This window comes from Homarus americanus, unplaced genomic scaffold (assembly GCF_018991925.1).
Source record: "Homarus americanus isolate GMGI-L3 unplaced genomic scaffold, GMGI_Hamer_2.0 scaffold7626, whole genome shotgun sequence".
Taxonomy (NCBI): Eukaryota; Metazoa; Arthropoda; class Malacostraca; order Decapoda; family Nephropidae; genus Homarus; species Homarus americanus.
This window is the reverse complement of record NW_024718273.1, coordinates 13,108,347-13,127,019: the sequence shown is the minus strand read 5'-3', so window position 1 is coordinate 13,127,019 and position 18,673 is coordinate 13,108,347. Positions and strand designations below refer to the sequence as shown.

General features: G+C 44.1%; 1 protein-coding gene across 1 annotated transcript in view; it reads left to right on the top strand.

Moving 5' to 3' along the window:
* Positions 1-18,673, top strand: part of LOC121859416 (tyrosine aminotransferase-like) — an 80,450-nt gene that overhangs the window by 49,434 nt on the left and 12,343 nt on the right. Inside the window, 3 exon segments of the mRNA XM_042356209.1 lie at positions 10,941-11,090; positions 13,441-13,569; positions 16,058-16,141. Coding sequence (XP_042212143.1) covers positions 10,941-11,090; positions 13,441-13,569; positions 16,058-16,141 — 363 coding nt within the window.

Here is an 18,673-nt window from a genome sequence, read left to right as displayed (position 1 = left end):
GAAAGAGAAGGAGTTATTGTACACGACAGCGTCTTAGTCCAAGAGCGAGAAACCTGCTTCTCTAAATTTACCTCCTTGGGGCCGCCGCCGCTCGATGTATGGAATCTGAGATGCATTTCGCTGGATTTATTCACACGCCAAAAGTGACCTTGTAAAAAATTTGGTGAGCGCAATAGAGACATATCAAGGGTGTCCTAAAGCGGGTGTCTAAGAAAGAGTATCCTAAATGAGGTATCTTAAGAGGTTGGTGTCTTAAGAGGGCATGTCCACAAGGCGTCAAAATCAGTCTCCCCTTCCTAACAGGTAACAGTTATATTATATACTTAATCAATTATAAGTTCCATCCACCTTCACATTTACGCTCTGTTTACACCACATTCTTTCACAGTGCGTTGTTGTGGGGGAGTGATGATAATATCCACAGTTAACTGATCACTCATTTGTCCGGAGATGACGAAACGAAGTGTACCAGAAGCTATTACGACATTACTCAACAGTTAGATCAATTTACGTCACCACATCAGTATAAAGTATTGATAAGATTAATAAATTCAATAAAAATGGAAGAGAAATCCATGTTACTTTACAAGGCACACACCTTTAGTATTATTTAATGTGTCATCAGTATATATAACATCTTTTACACCTGTACTGTCTGTTGTTACTCTCCAAATATGACACTTCTAGTTTTGTTTTATTTTTTTACATGACATACAGTAGAGAGACCCAAAGCTTTACAGTCTGGGTGATCTAAACTGATTAAATTATGTGGCGAAAGAAAATACTGGATAATTGTTATTAGGCTTTACCTGAGAGGCTTTACCTGTACGAGAAAATTGTTAATAAAGAGAAAAACAGTACAGCTGCCAGTGTGTTAATGGCCTTGTATCGTCTAGCTGAGGACTGAGACCTTACTGCTTTTGTAATGAATGAATTTGGATCGTATATTCCCCTAGACTTTAGTCAACTGTAGTGAGAGCAGGGAAGGAGGTGGCGAGTGAAGGAGTGGGGAGAGGAGGAAGAAAGAGAGGGGAGGAGAGGAGGAGAGAGGAGGGGAGGAGAGGAGGAGAGGAGAGGAGAGGAGGGAGAGCTTACAACGCACATGGCCAGCACAAGGGATCAAATACCTCACTGTTGATATCATGAAAACATTCCTACACTTTAATAACTAAAAAATATTAAAAGCACGTACTCTAGACTAGCAAAATACACTACTAACTATCAACTAAAACTCAGAAAGAAAGAAACCTCCCAAGTCTTGCAAGGAAAGTCAAAGCAACACGAGAGGTAGTGGATCCAGGGATTATTATTATTTTTTTTAATATTTCACTCATTGTTTGGGCTCCTGTAGTGTAGCAGGATTAAATTTTGGTGTATATAATATTGCTCAGTATCTGGTCATAAATTATTCCTAGGGTTTATCATAACTCTAAAACCTTTATACTTAAGGATTTTTAATAGAAACTCAGAAACTTTGATTATATAGTAGTTAGTATTTTGGGACATATCATACATCATTTATTTCCTATGATATAAACATCGCTGTCATGTATTTAAGTTTACGAATATATGAAAATTTATGAAGAAAAGTAGGCATTGAGATAATATTTACAGTATCTTGACGATGAGTTTACTTAGTTTGAGTGAGAGTTATGTCAATTTATGTAAGTCATTGAACTGTTGAATATCTGGTTATCCCATGATCTACAGACATCAACTGATCTTTACCGCGTTTTGTGCCCTATTACGAGTCAGCCCCAGTGTGTGAGTCAGCCCCAGTGTGTAAGCCGCCCCAGTCTGTGAGTCAGCCCCAATGTGCGAGTGAGCCCCATTGCATGAATCAGCCTCCAGTGCGTGAGTCAACCCCAGTGCGTGAGTCAGCCCCAGTGCGTGAGTCCGCCCCAGTGCGTGAGTCCGCCCCAGTGCGTGAGTCCGCCCCAGTGCGTGAGTCGGCCCCAGTGTTAGTCAGCCCCAGTGCGTGAGTCCGCCCCAGTGAGTGAATCCGCCCCAGTATGTGAGTCAGCCCATTATGTGAGTCAGTCCCCAGTGCGTGAGTCAGTCCCCATTGCGTGAATCAGTCCCCAGTACGTGAGTCAGTCCCCAGTGCGTGAGTAAGTCCCCAGTGCGTGAGTAAGTCCCCAGTGCGTGAGTCAGTCCCTGCGTGAGTCGTCCCCAGTGCGTGAGTCAGCAGCAGTGCGTGAGTCAGCAGCAGTGCGAATCAGTCCCCAGTGTGTGAGTCAGCCCTGGTGCGTGTGAGTCAACCCGGTGTGTGTGTGAGTCAGCCCCGTGTGTGATGAGCCCCTGTGTGTGAGGTGAGCCCCAGTGGGTGAGTCGGCCCCAGTGTGTGAGAGTCGGCCCCAGTGGGTGAGTCGGCCCCAGTGGGTGAGTCGGCCCCAGTGGGTGAGTCGGCCCCAGTGTGAGTCACCCCAGTGTGGTGAGTCAACCCCAGTGTGTGAGTCAGCCCCAGTGTGAGTCAGCCCCAGTGTGTGAGTCAGCCCCAGTGTGTGAGCAGCCCCAGTGTGTGAGTCAGCCCCAGTGTGTGAGTCAGCCCCAGTGTGTGAGTCAACCCAGTGTGTGAGTCGCCCAGTGTGTGAGTGTGGTGAGTCCCAGTGTGTGAGTCAGCCCCAGTGTGTGAGAGCCCCAGTGTGAGCCCCAGTGTGTGAGTCAGCCCCAGTGTGAGGCCAACCCCAGTGTGTGAGTCGGCCCCAGTGTGAGGGTCGCCCCAGTGTGTGAGTCAGCCCCAGTGTGAGTCAGCCCCAGTGTGTGAGTCAGCCCCAGTGTGAGTCAGCCCCAGTGTGAGTCGGCCCCAGTGTGTGAGTCGGCCCCAGTGTGTGAGCAGCCCCAGTGTGTGAGTCAGCCCCAGTGTGTGAGTCGGCCCCAGTGTGTGAGTCAACCCCAGTGTGAGCCAACCCCAGTGTGTGAGTCAGCCCCAGTGTGTGAGTCAACCCCAGTGTGTGAGCGCCGCCCCAGTGTGTGAGCCAACCCCAGTGTGTGAGTCAGCCCCAGTGTGTGAGTCAACCCCAGTGTGAGTCGGCCCCAGTGTGAGTCAGCCCCAGTGTGTGAGTCAGCCCAGTGTGTGAGTCAACCCCAGTGTGTGAGTCAGCCCCAGTGTGTGAGTCAACCCCAGTGTGTGAGCCGTGAGTCAACCCCAGTGTGTGAGTCAACCCCAGTGTGTGAGTCAACCCCAGTGTGAGTCAGTCCCAGATACTTAACGTCAACAATTATTCTCCTCAGTTGATGTCTTCTTTGGGTATCACATAAAAACAACAGTGAGATCAGACACGTGGAGTAGGGGGTAGCGGTTGGGGGTCGAGGGCCTCCTGCTCGAGACTGAACCCGGTTGATGGAATTGGTGGAGGTTATGTAATACGGGAAGAACCACTGCCGCCGGGAGATCCCCAAAGTATTTATCCGGGGTATTAATTAATTCTGGTAGGAAGAGGTTCTGGGGACATTGCTCTTTTTGTTGGAATAAGTTCCGTAATCCAACTGGTTCATTGATTACTTTGGTTGAGTGAGAAGGCGAGTGGAAAGCCTTAGGTTGGCTTTATGCCAATGGTCGGCCCAAGGCTGACGTACCTGACTCTCAAACCTGTATAATGATGTGGCCTGATGTTGCCACACTGCTCCTCCTGTCTAGAACTGTAACCGATGGTGATGTACCAAGGCGCTATAGCATCATAGAATCCTTTCTTTATTGTCAAAGGTTACACATAATAATGTTGGTAATTTCCTTAAAAGATTGTGTTGAAATAATAAACAAAATGCTTAAATACTTACTTCTTCTCGAGGTTGTGTGTCAGTTCATATTTAACAGTGTTCAGCTTTGTCATTCTCTCCATAAATAAAGACTATTGAAAAATTTTTCTAGTTCCCACGCAACACAAATCTTCTGCCATTATCAACTTGTTGTTCACTTGTCAGGAGGACCAGATAACAATACAGTGTTCGATGTATGACCCCAAAAGGCCAGAGAATGGCATCTTTAGTAAACCTACATCGAGGCGTTATCGCTCTGTATACAGCACAGTTCGCCATCTCCGGCTACTGTTTTCAAGATTAAGAGCTGAAATTTGGCACTGGGATATATACATGGTCCACAAGTGTCACGAATGTGGATTTTTTTGAGGGTTGGCCCAGGTAAGGGGGAACTGAGCTCCGGGAGTCCACACAGTGCGATAACATTTCCCTCGCCGTCAATACCCCCAACCGGACTGCAAGACATCGGGACACCCCACCCTCACCAGTACTTAAGTAACACCCTCCTACCCAACCTAGATATTAACAAATCGCAGTGTGAATTGTTAAAACGTTCATAATATAACTCAAACACCATTAAAAAATAAGTGTATAGCTCGAAAAACGATGGAAAACTGAGAAACAGAAATGGTTCAGTCACGTGATGTTGACAAAACCATTCTGCTGAACTCGGTCAAAAACAAACCCCGACGGACAACGCAGGTTACTCCAGCTAGTGCATAATATATTGTTTTTAAGTCCAATATCGTATTCACTTTGTCCATCTGCATTTACTTGATAAAAAGATTCCTGACCACGTAAGGCCCCCATCCTTTTGTATCTCAGTAGTTTCTAAAACCATAATGTTGTCTGTTGTGTTGTTCATTCTGTATTGATGTTAGGCATTAGTTTTTCCGGCATGATGAGTCTCTTGTTTAACAGTTTTAAATCTCACTTGCCAGGTATTGGTCGTATCCACCATATGGTCGGTATTCTTCTGGGGGTCTATCAATTGTTTCTCTGTCAATAATAATAATTATGTAGACCTTGGTGTTAACTCTCAGACAGATTGACAATGCAAACACAACTTCTAACATATCATCGGCAACGGTTAAAAAAATCCTAGAACACTTCCCTGGAAGACGTCGCTGGTGACAAATTCCTATAACCTGCCATGATGCATCTCACAGGTCACTGAATCCAAAAAGTATCGAGACTCCAGGCGCCCGAAAGATTATGAACATCGGGCAAAGACCAACCCAACCAATACATGAATGTTTCTGACGTTATCGCTTGTTTTCAACTCCGTCGAACTCTGAAGCCTCGATACTTGTTGGGTGGGTCTACATACAGTATTTGTCTTATTTTGGAAGAGATTTTTATTGTTCACTGAGGGATTCTCGTGTTTCATGCTCGCCGAGATTAGTAACAAGGCGCTGGTGTAGGACAGAGACCTGTGTTAGCTTCTGTAGTCTCCTTATCTAGTATTTATGTCAAGATGGCAAGTGCATGATCTGCTTAAGACCAAAGCTCGTTGAGAATCCTAAAAACCGTATTCCTAGCCACATGTCCCATCTAGCATGTCTTACCTACGTACATCACCTAACCACGGGCTTCACTTAGTCACGTACCTGACCTAGCCATGTGCCTCACCTAGCCACGTGCCTCACCTAGCCACGGGCCTCACTTAGTCACATACCTGACCTAGCCATGTACCTGACCTTGCCACAAGCCTCACCTAGCCAGGTGCTACACCTAACCACGTACTTCACCTAACCACGTGCCTCACCTGGTTCTTTAAACACTCTTGAATAGTTATGAATTACTTGAAATATCAGTTTATATACGGTATTTTGGTTGGCTTAGGCAATTAATTATTGATGTCTGCACCAGAAGTAACAATAAGAACATAAGAATGGAGGAAACTGCAGCGGGCCTATTGGCCCATACTGGGCAGTCCCGTTTACACCCAACCCTGATTGCTCATATAAGCATCCAACCTATGTTTGAAGCTATTCAGCGTATTCGAGTTAATGATGATATTTGGTAACTTGTTCCATTCATCCACTACTCTGTTTCCAAACCAGTGTTTACCTATTTCACGCCCTAAATCTAAATTTGTCTAATTCACAAAAACCACCATTATTCTGAGTTACGGCTCCTGGTTGGATAGTTTGAGTACCTTTGTAATGTCTGTTTAGCTGGCTTCCCTTATACACCTCTATCAGGTCGCCCCTCGCTCTACTTCTCTCAAGGAGTGCAAATTAAGATGCTTTTAACCTGTCTCTATACTCAAGGCTCTAATGCCAGGATTAGTCTTGTCATTCTCCTATGGAAGTTCTTTCCAAGGATTCTATATCCATTCTATAATACGGTGACCAGAGCTGAACTGCGTAATTCAGGTGTGGTCTCTGGCGCAAGATACAGTTTTAGGATGACCTCGCTAGTCTTGTAACTAACACTCCTTTTGTATGAACCCAAATGCTTTATTAGCCTTGTTACGAGCAAAACACATTGTTTACTTGGCTTAAGGTTCTAGCTTATCTTAACTCCTAAATCTCTCTACGCAGTCGGATTTCTCTGTAGCATCGTTGTTCATCTGGTATCCTGGTTTCCCTGTTTACCATCTCCTATACTGAGTACTTACAATTGTCCACGTTGAATTTCATCTGCCATTTTTCAGACCATTTAGAAAAAATTTGTTTAGATCTTCACATAGTTTGCCGAGTCCTCGTCAGATTTAATAACACGTCCTATTTTAGTGTCATCCTTAAATTTACTTATGTTGCTATCTATGCCGATATCTATGTCGTTTATGTATATAATAAATATTAATGGTCTAAGTACTGAGCCTTGGGGAACTCCACTTGTGGCGTTGCTCCAATAGGACTTAGTACGTTAATGCTCACTCGCTGTTTCCTGTCCTGTAACCACACCCTAATCCATTTAAGGATGTTACCTTTGATGCCATGTGCTTCTACCTTTCTAATTAGTCTTTCGTGTGGGGACTCTGTCGAAGGCTTTGCTAAAGTCGAGATATACCACATCATAATTGTGCCCCTCGTTCACCGATTCGAAAACTGATGAAAAGAATGTTAATAGATTAGTTAGACAAGAACGTCCGCTTGTGAAGCCATGGTGGGAATCATTGATCAATCGGTGCTTCTCCAGGTGATTTCGAATAGAGTTTGAAATGATTGCTTCCAGTAATTTGCCTACTATTGATGTTAGACTATTGATGTTAGATTGGGCGGTAGTTAGAGGATAGTGATCTATCCCCCTTCTTGAAAATCGGTATTACATTCGCTATCCTCCAGAATTCTGGTACTACACCTGTTTTTAAGGACATGTTAAACAACTTTGCTAAGGGCATACTAAGCTCTTCCTTAGATTCCTTTAATACTCTGGCAAATATCTCATCGGGACCAGGTCACTTATTAGGCTTTAGTTTGTCTATTTGCTTACTAACATCGTTACTAGTCACTACTATCTCGGTTAATTTGTTTTCTTCACTATCTCTGAATAGAGTCGGTGCCTCGGGTATCATGTTTAAATTTTTGGTGGTGAAAACTGTTGAAAAATATTTATTCAGATTATTGCTCATTTCTCCGTCGTTATCAGTTAGCTCGCCGGTATCTGACCGTATTGGTCCAATCTTTTCTCGTGTTTTAGTTTGATACATTTGGTAGAATCCTTTGGGGTTTGTCTTCGCCTCCCTTGCTATCCTTACCTCATTATTCCTCTTGGCTTTCCTTATCTCGGTTTTAACCCTACTCGCCAATATCTTATAATAATCCTGGAGGTAAATTTCGCCACGCTTTATCCTTCTACCTATAGCCTTCCTTTGGCCAATGATGTTCTTTAAATAATTATTTATCCATTTAGGGTCATTGTTGTCTGATCTGAGTTTTTTGTATGGTATGTTCTGCCTTTGTGCATTAAGTAACTCATTATTTAAATTGTCGTGGAACTCGGCAATCTCAGATCTCGTTATCAGGTCGGAGTCATCTGTCAGGTTCACGGCCAAGCGCGACACCCCCTCTCTCAGCTGCCTCTTTAAATTGTCAAAGTTTGCCCTTCTGAAATCTGGTACTTTAGTGGAATTTTCCTTACGTCTGCCCTGAAAATCTAACTGGAATCTACTTTCTTTGTGATCGCTGTTTGCAAGTTCGTTCCCTACCTCGACACTGCTAATGAGGTTTTCTCTGTTCGACAGAACTAAATCGAGTATATTATTACCCTGTGTGGGTTCGGTTATATGTTGACTTAGGAAACAGTCCTGCATCGTCTCGAGAAAATCTTCTGATTCTGAGTTACCCGTAAGGTCAGTCCAATCGATTTGGCCAAGGTTAAAGTCGCCTACTATACAGACTTTGGTGTGGATGGAAGCCCTGCGCATTTCATCCCAGATAAGTCGCTCATTGACTCTATCAAGATTGGGAGGTCTATATATTACTCCTGTGATTAATTTTTCCCGACCGTCGCTTAATTCTATCCAAATTGTTTCTGTATTCCGCTCAGTTTTTATTTCCTTATTTATTTCACACTTCAGATTATCCCTAATATAGATTGCTACTCCGCCTCCTTTCCTGGTCTGCCTATGGGTATGGAACAATTTGTAACCCGCAATTTGGTATTCGACCGGCAACTCACGTGAGTCTAGGTTGATCCATGTTTCAGTGAATGCTATTATATCGATTTTTTCGGTACATACCAAGGCCCTAATATCATCCATTTTGTTTCTCATATTTCTACTGTTCGCGTAGTAGACATTTAAGTTAGTCGTGTTCTGAGTCCTCCCTTTACCGCGTTTAGTTTTAAACTCCCTGTTTAATTTAGTTTTGTCATCATTCCTAACACTATTTCCCTGTAATCTTTTACTTTGTTTACCCGCTCCCACTGCAGTTTCCCCCACCCCCGTGCCCATATGTTCGTCGCCTCGCATCACCTGAAGATTCACCCTCCCCCTAGCTTATATCACCTGATGAATAAACACCCTACCTGGCGGTGGTTAGGTAGGTTAGATTAACTCAGGGGTGCTAATCTTCAGGTGATATGTGGTCTTTAATAATTTCAACAATGTACCTGCCTCGGTGTGGGTCAGGTGGGTCTACCTGACGCGGCTGTGGCCAGGAGGAAGATGGTGGAGCCTTGTCCAGCACACCTTGTACGGCTGTTGACCTTCTCCAGCCCCCTGATATCCATACCACTACCACGACGACCCTCCCCCCTCACCCCCCCCCATTCTCTTCCTCTCTTGCCTTCTCCTTCATCCCTCCCTTCCCTCCTTCTCACTCCCTCCCACCCTACACCCCCCTTCCATCTCTACCTCCACCGTATCCCTCAAGGGGCCAGACACTAATTAGATACACTGTACACGCCCCTCCCTTCCCTCCCAACTCCCGATGGACCCACCAATCCCAAAGTCGCATCATGGTCCAGATTTAGTCTTTCCTTAAATGAGATATAAAATAACCTAAGCTTATCGTCATCCTGTTGTAGAGTCTCGGGGTAATTTCGACGACATTTTGGCTGTCATTTGTTTGAGTCGTACAGCAAGATGGAAAAATTTAATGAGGTAAAGTTTGATGATTGGAGTCAGGGTGTACTTATACCTACTGTACACTACGTTCGTCTCTCTCACCCTCACTCTTATTAACTCTATTTCTCTCTCACTAACATTTTCTCTCGCTCTTTCACTCTAACATTTTTTTTGTCTGTCTGTCTGTCTGTCTGTCTCTCACATGCGCGCGCACACACCAACCTTCACCTTTCAGAAGCTGATGAAGTACCAATGAGGGGAGGAGGGCAAAGTGACAAAATAATGTAAGGTTCAGGTAGTTGTTTGTGAATGGTTGTGGTGGTTACCTTAGCCAGACTTCCGTGTATGTTTGATAATTAATCATATCAAGGGTACTACGGCGTACACTAGTTATACCAGAGCAATTTCCGGGTTGTGGACCGTTACCTAAACTAGTAATGCTTTTTTTTTGTATACTAGTTAGTTATATCAGGGTCATTTCCTCGTGTTTAATAATAATCTTTGACGTAAACTATAGGTTCACTTAATTTACATTTGTCAATTTACTGTATATCATTGAATGGATACAGCGCTCTCCTCCTGTACTATAGGGGTCACTAGTCCACCCAGCTGTGAACGGGTATCTAATTTTACCAATGGGGGAAGCGTAACTAAGTCTTATTATAAAAGGGGCTGTATCCACACTGCCCCTAACAGGTCAAGTCTATGGCATCCACATTAATTTTCATCATTAATCAGGAGCATGACTGTTACCATAACTTAGCCTCTTAACTTTAGTCCTGCGTTAATCTCATCACCTCGACAGCGTTACGATGTAGTCTGTCTTAAATAGAGCTTAATATCTCTCTAATCTCTGGAGCATTTTGTCATCTGGTGTAGCCTTACTGTAATACATTTCACCTGTACCACTAATCTATGTGCTTAAATTTTATCTAATATATAAATCTAAAACACAAAATATTAGGAATTCCTTCAGTAATTTCCTTTTGGATTTATTCTTAAACTTAATGATTTTTTTCGTAAGTCATTCAGATTTCTTTCATTTGTTTTATTATATTTCTCTTTCATTAATGTTAAAGTTTAATAAGACTAGTGAGTGTGTTCTGTTGTCGTCTCTGATTATTATCTTACTGTAATTCACCTTCAATCACTAATTAACTACTTATACCTATATTTGTCTACCATACGTCTAACTGTAAACTTATACTCACCTGTTTATACTCACTCTCCCACCACCCACTCTCCCACCACCCACTCTCCTACTCTCTCCCACCACCCCACTCTCCCACCACCCACTCTCCCACCACCCACTCTCCTACTTCCTTCTCCCCACCACCCCACTCTCCCACCACCCCACTCCCACCACCCCCACTCTCCCACCACCCACTCTCCCACCACCCATTCTCCACTCTCTCGCCACCCCATCCCACTCTCCCACTCACCCACTCCCCCGCTCACTCCCACTTCCTCTCATTTCACCACTCTCCCACCACCCACTGGCCTACTTCCTCCACACCCCACTTCCTCCCAAGGTTCACCCCACTTCCTCCCACTCCACTCACCTCCCACCACCCACTCTCCTACTCTCTCACCCCATCCCACTCTCCCACCACCCACTCTCCCAGCCATCTAACTCTCCCCTTGGCTCTTTCTCCGTCAGGTATTCGAGGGGCAAGAGTATCACCCGCTGGCCTCACTGACGAAGGAGGTGCCAGTGTTGTCCTGCGGCGGCCTCACCAAGAGGTTCCTTACACCAGGATGGAGGATGGGCTGGATTGCCATCAGCGACAGAAACAACATCTTCAAGGAGGTACGGAAGGGAGGGAGAGAGAGAGGGAGAAAAGGAAGGAGTGAAGAGAAAAGGGAAAGATGGGAGGAGAGAAAGAGGGAGAGATGAGAAAGAGGGAGAGATATGAGAGAGAAAGAGGGAGAGATATGAGAGAGAGAGAGAGAGAGAGAGAGAGAGAGAGAGAGAGAGAGAGAGAGAGAGAGAGAGAGAGAGAGAGAGAGAGTGAAGAGAAAAGGGAGGGATGGGAGGAGAGAAAGAGGGAGAGATGGGAGGAGAGAGAGGGAGAGAGGGAGAGAGAGAGAGGAATAAGGGAGGAATGGCAAGAAAGGGAGGGTGGTGTAGTGATGGGTTGTCAGACCACAGCTTACATCTCAGAAACAGTCCAGACTTGACCCGACATTAGGGGGGGTCAAATGTAAGGGTACCCCTCGCAGCCACTCAAGGAGCCACAAATCAGCCAGGCTCCTCTTCCCATGTCACACGGCCCCACCAAACATGTAAGAAGGCACCTGCCGACTCTCTCCCAATATACACAATAACCTACATCACAGAAGAAGTCCAGACCTGACCTCACATTAGCCAGGTCAAATGTAACCCTCGCAGCCCAAGTCAAGGGGCCATAAATCAGAGCTTTCCATGGGATGAGTTACTTACGTGGGAAGTGTATTCATTTCATGATCGTGTCCGAGAATCAGTGTCTAGTAACGTAATATGATGTCCTAGTGACGTAAATATAGTGTCCTAGTAACTTCAATAGGAGGTGTTATTAATGTGTCCATGTCATGTTCGTAATTAATACAGAGTTGTAACGAAGCGGTGTTTGAGAAGTCGCCCTTAAGACGTAATAGATGTGTATTGACATATGAGATAAGATAAGTGTAAGTCTAGTTCAAATAACTAACACGGCCACGCTACCAAAGTCTTTCTCTCTTTTACTCTCTTACTAAATATTCTTCCTATATATATATAAATATTCTTCATGCAAGATCCGTCTTGTTATAGTGGAGAAAGAGGGAGAATTAGAGGGAAATAATGGGCAGGAGGGACGTGAGAGAGAGAGGAAGAGAAAAGGGTGAGGTGTGAGAGAGAGATAAAAGAAAAGGGGATGAAAGAAAAAGGGGGGTGATAAGAAGGGCGTGAGAGAGAGAGAGTAAGAGAGAGAGAAAAAAAAATAGGGGAAGAGGGAAAAGGAGCCTAATGTAAACTTAGGAAATCTGAGAAGAAAATGGATGAAAAACAACTCTGTCGCCCACACGGACCAACCACACCAAACCACCTTTAAACATTACATAAGCTGTTAATGAAGGAAGAGGAAGAAGAGATATGATCCATGAGAAGAGTATGTATGGGAGGAAACAAGTGGACATCATAATAGTAAGGAAAGGACAGAGGGAAAACAAGATAGAGAGAGAGGAAGGAAAGAGGGAGATATGTACTTAGTTGTACTATAACAGGAGGACATAAGAAACACGTTACATAATCTTCCTCCACCTAGACTGTTAGTAAAAAAATAAACCTGGTGATCATCATTTGCCTCTCACACTCCCATTATCTAATATTTCGGAAGGGAAGATATTACAAGGAAAGGGGGGAAAGATGACAACTGAGGTGTTTGGATGTGTTTGGGAGCAATTAGGATGACAAGACGAGAGTGACTGGAGGCATTAGAGGGAACTTAGATAACGAAGGACGATGGAGAGGCGCACCGATGACACGTGAACGAGCATTAACCACAAGAGGATCTAAGAGTGAGAGAAAAAGGGTGTTGAGTAATGAAGTGTGGAGTTACGTGAGGTATTTTAAGATGATCAATCCCAGAATATTACATATGAGACTAAAAGTGGGAGAGGAGTATAATAAATGAGTTATAGTGATAGCTAACACGCCTGGGAGAAAAAAACGGGGGAGGAAAAATAGGTGTTTTGTGGGAAGATCTGAAAGTTTTAATGTGAGAGATAATGGTGAGTGTGCTGGTGTGAGTCAGTCAGGGTTTGTTCAAGTTATACGGGCGTGTGAGGTAAATAAGAAGTGAGAGACTGATAAAAGCAGTGTAGAGAGAGAGAGAGAGATGGAAGGTTTCAATGGGGTGGGTAGACAGACGGACATTCAGGAAGCAGCAGCAATGTGCGTGCATGACTCATAAACACAGTATGGAATATTAGAGACAAACGGTTAGTTGGTGTGGTGTTGAGAAGGAGTATCAGGTGACATGGGAGGTGTCAGAAGGATATTTTAAGGTCTCGATGTGGAAGGGAACAATAGCAGTGCAACATTTGATGAGACAAGATACAGACGACTTTCAATGAATAGGGTGGGGGGGTTATATTTAATACCTGTAATAAGCCTATAATTAACCTGTTGGTATGTACAGATACGTAAGGGTCTGCAATCCCTGAGTCAGCGGATCATCGGCAGCAACACACTGATCCAGGGCGCCCTCCCCACCATCCTCAACACCACCCCCGAGTCCTTCTTCAGCAACACCATCAGCCAAATCCAGGTACGTGGCGTCCCTGTGCCTGCCCCCAATATCACCTCTAGCCTCCCCATTCTGCCATTATGTCGATCCTTGTTCTACACTTAGCCTCATCCTAAGTGCAGCCTCGGGTATGGTGTCCTTGATAACTCCTTACCTCATCTTAGGGCATTTGGAGGTAGTGTGTGTGTGTGTGGTGAATGTGTGTGAGTGTGTGGTGTGTGAGTGTGTGGTGTGAGTGTGTGGTGTGAGTGTGTGTGGTGTGAGTGTGTGTGGTGTGTGTGTGTGTGTGTGTGTACGCGCGTGGTTCCCTCGCGTTCTTAGATCCGATTACCTAATACAGTAGTCAATAATCCAGCCGCTGTATTAATTGGTCATCGGTCGAATATGCAGTTGGGGAGCATCTGTAGCTGCCTGGAGCTGAGTCTCCTAAATAAACACATTTATAAACGAGACAAGACCTACGACACAAACGAGGTCTTAGGGTAAAAAAAGAAATCATTAGCACACACAATGAAGACAATGGTTTGACCCCTGGTGATTATAGAATAGATTGTTCTTAAAAAGAGTTATAGATTAAACAATCGTCCTCAATGGGTTAAGGCATAAACCGTCATCCTCAAGGGTTTTAGTTTAAACCTTCGTCTTCAAAGGGTTAAAAAAATTGTAGTTAGCGGGACACATTTGTACTACTTAGGATGAAAAATATTGTATACCAGTACGATAATGGTATAAGAATGTGTCACACTTAACCTCGCATCAATATGACTTTTCTACAGAAGTCTTGTTACCCCGAAAGGAGGACGAGTCTGATTTTGGCATATCAAAATTCAGCTATTTTTTTTCTATTAGTTTTCCATTTAGGACGCAGCGAGTACAGTTAAGCCACAGTGTTAAGCCCGCCGTATTGATAACGAGAACAGCCAGTGTTGCGGGAGCCTTGGGAAACAAACCATCACTCAACTAATATCTGATTTTGAACAGGAACGAACCACTGAGTATTGCCAAGGTATAGTGTATGTTTTTGGGGAAGAATGAACCATTGCGAATTTGAGTTTATATCGCTCAATGGTTTGTTCTCGTTAAAATCGGACAGTTCGATGATGGGTTTGTTGGTGTTCATCCCTGCTACACCCACATACATTCTCCTGTGTTGTACGAAGAGAAAAAAAAACTGAAAAAAAGGAACATTGATTTTTGACATGCCAACACCAGATTCGTATGAATCTCGAGGTAACAAAACTTTAATAGAATGGTTCTTTTCTTTTGTTACTCGTGTCGCTCAGGAGAATGAAAATGGATAACAAAATAGAACAAGGATAAGACTACACCACTTCACCCTTCTGTAACACACACACACACACACACACACACACACGCGCGCACGCACACGCACGCACGCGCACGCACGCACGCACGCACGCCGCATCCAGCCCATACGTGCACGAACTGATCGCTATAAGAACAGCCCAGTCCCAACCATTGTAAAAGTTATCAATAACTTGTAATAAACCAGTGTATTCACTTCCAGTAAATACTACTTCTTGCACTGTCACTATGTTGAAATGCACTGTAGTTTGAGCTTTTCCCCATCTAGTTATTATATATCTTATTTGTATCACTTATGTTACTTGTATATTATTTGTAATTCGAAACCCATTCCTCAAATATGTAACTGTATATTTTCAGCCTTCTGGCTGCCAAGCTCTTTCAATAAACCGGTAATTATTATTATTATTATTATTATTATTATTATTATTATTATTATTATTATTATTATTATTATTATTATTATCATGCAGTACTGTACTGGTTTTTCTCCGACGTTTCCCTCCTGTGATTGGCGAGGAGGATATGACGTCACAGGACACCTGGGGAGACATTAAAGAGGGGTCACTGGCTGTTAGGCGGACCTTTCATTATGTTAAAAGACAAAACCAGATCTTAAGGTCGTAATAAGTGTTCCTTCACGTCATAAAGATGATTATAACAATTAGGTTACAACTTCTCTCTCATTACCCTGAAGGAGGTTGTGACGTTTAAAGAACACAGATTTAAACAAGGGTGTAGATGCTTCCCTGAGCTGTTGTTTCAAATGTTGTGTTATGTGTAAGTTGGGGTATTTCCGTCACCGCCTGAGGGAGAGTAGGTAACTAGACCCCTGGATGAACATTTTGTAAGTGTCATCAGCACAGGAAATCCTTCTGAGCTAAATGTTAAATATGTTTATATTTACTCATTATAAATATACAATGCAATCACATCCAACAACTTTTTATTATTCTTACAACCGTAACACATCGACCTTCCTTACACACTGTAACTTATAGCCGTAACACACCGATCTTCGTCACACTGTAACTTATAGCCGTAACACACCGATCTTCCTCACACACTGTAACTTATAGCCGTAACACATCGATCTTCCCCACACACTGTACGATAGATAGATGATGGTGTTTCGTGCTGGAGTATCAATTCGTATTAATAATCAGTTTTGTTCTCTCTACAGACTAATGCTAAAATGTGTTACAACTTCATCAAGGAGACGCCCGGCTTGCACCCGGTTATGCCTCAAGGTGCCATGTACATGATGGTGAGTACAATGTTATGTATGCAATAATGTCATGATGCCGTCTGCAGTTGCGGACAAAATTCCCTGAACACTTGGTAATATTTGGCATCTACTTCTGGGTCAAATATACGATTGTTTTATATCTAATAACTTTGCTTTTCATCACGTATTATGTCGGATTAACAAGATATGCTAAAATTCCAATCCCTTAGTACTTACATGCCAAATACTGACGAGCGTCCAGGTAATTTTTAACCATTTGTCCACACTGTAGTACATGATGGTAAGTACAATGTTATGTGTACAACGTTAGGATGCAGTATGTATATATTGATAAGCTAAGTACCAACTACACTTCTTTGAGTTCTCCGTCAGTTGCAGGGTCCATAAAAAAGGCGACCCACAGGTAATGGTGATGTCGAGTTATGCGGCGTAGTTCAAGGGTTCGTGGCAACACCCACGATCCAAACACTGGCATCTCATTGACTACATCATTCTCAGAGAAAGAGATCGCCGAGATGTCCTCATCACCCGTGCCACGCGTGGCTTAGACCACTACGACACTGATCATCGGCTCCTCAGAGCCAAGCTCTCACTTCACGTCGCCCCAAAATTGCGGAGGCGGCAAGCCTCCAGAAGAGGTTTTAACACTAAGCGTCTGGAGAATCCAGCAGTAGCACGTGCTTTCAGAGAGCAGCTTCGAACATGGGCTGATGAAACAACCCAAATCCCAGTGCCGAATGGGATATTCTCGACACTGTCATGACAAAAACCTACAGAAAGACCCTCGGCCAGATCGAAAGAATACACCAGGACTGGTTTGATGAAAATGACCTGGCAATCAAAGTACTCGTCGATGATAAACGTGCTGCTTTAACTGACTGGCAGTACAACCCTCAGTCTTGGACCAAAGCTGATACCTTCCGCAAGAAGAAAGCGGTGCCCCAGCAGGACCGACTGGTTTAAAAATAAAGCATGTGAAACACAAAAAAATGCAGATTAGCACAAGATGTGCGATTTTTTTAAATTTCCATTAAAATATTTTATGGGCCAATCACTCGTGGCGAAGCCCCCCTCTGCTAGTCCGACGGTATCTCCATAATTACAGACTATGAAGGCCTCCTTCAGTGCTGGAAAGAGCACTACTATTCATTGCTCAATCGAAACACCGATGTGGATGTCCTGACTATCAGCAAGTCCCTCAGCATCCAGAGCTGACCCACCTCAGCTCTCCTCCATCTTTGGATGAGGTAGCTACTGCCATCATGCAGATTAAAAATAACAAAGCCTCAGGGCCTGATGGAATCCCAGCCGAGGTGTATAAAGCAGGAGGACCTCTGCTTACCAGCCGTCTCCACTCTCTCCTGGAGAATATATAGGAAAAGGAGGAAAAGATGCCTCCATCGTCAATATTTATAAGAACAAGGGAGACCGGTCAGACTGTGGCAGCTACCGCAGAATTTCGCTGCTGTCCGTAGCTGGCAAGATTATCGCCCTAGTGTTCCTAAACAGACTTCTTCCTGAGGCGGAAAACTTCCTCCCAGAATCTCAATTTGGCTTTAGACCATCACGTGGCACTACTGACATAATCTTTGCTGCCCGTCAGATACAGGAAAAGTGCAGAGAAAAGCGTCGTGACCTGTACATGGCTTTCATCGACCTAACCAAGGCCTTCGAGTCGGTCAACAGGAAAGCCCCCTGGTGGACCCTCATCCGTTTTGGCTGCCCACCAAAATTCATCGCCATTGTGAGGCAACTCCACGATGGCATGAACGGAAGTGTTCTGCACAATGGCACCCAGTATGAGCTTTTCCCCTTCCAAACGGGGGTTAAAGAAGGGTGTGTACTGGCACTAACTCTCTCTTCCATTTTCTTGGCTGCCTTCCTTTCTCGTGCCATGAACAACTACGCTGGACTGGCCATGTTACCCACATGGACGACAGTAGACTGCCAAAGCAGCTACTTTACAGTCACCTAACGAATAGGAAATGTAACGCTGGCGGGCAACTGAAATGTACAGTATAAGGATAGTCTTAAGACAAACCTGAAAAAGTGCCAAATCCACCGCCTCACCTGGGAGACGATTACTCCACACCGTAATGCTTGGAGGAGCATCACACGAGATGTCAATACTTTCGAGTTAGCCCGACTGCATAACGAGGCAGAGAAGCGCCATCACCGGAAAGACGCTGCCTCTGCCCCTCCCGCACTAGATGTAACCCCCCACATGTGCAACATCTGTGATTGACCCTGCCGAGTGACAGCAAAGTAGTAGTAAGAGTAGTGGTTGAAAAACAGTTATTACTCGACACATTAACGTGTCAGGTGTTTCATGACATACATTTATCTATTTATGATATGACGGAGGAACTTACAGAGGCTGTTTGGAGTCCATGGGTACTCTAGGACACTAGCCATCCTGACTACATGAAAACCAAGCTGAAATATGACATATGGGATCACATAGCTGAAGCTGTTAGGTTAGGAGACAGTGAGTGTACAATGAGTTGCTAACTGAAGCAAACAATTAAAATCAATATTAAATCTAATATT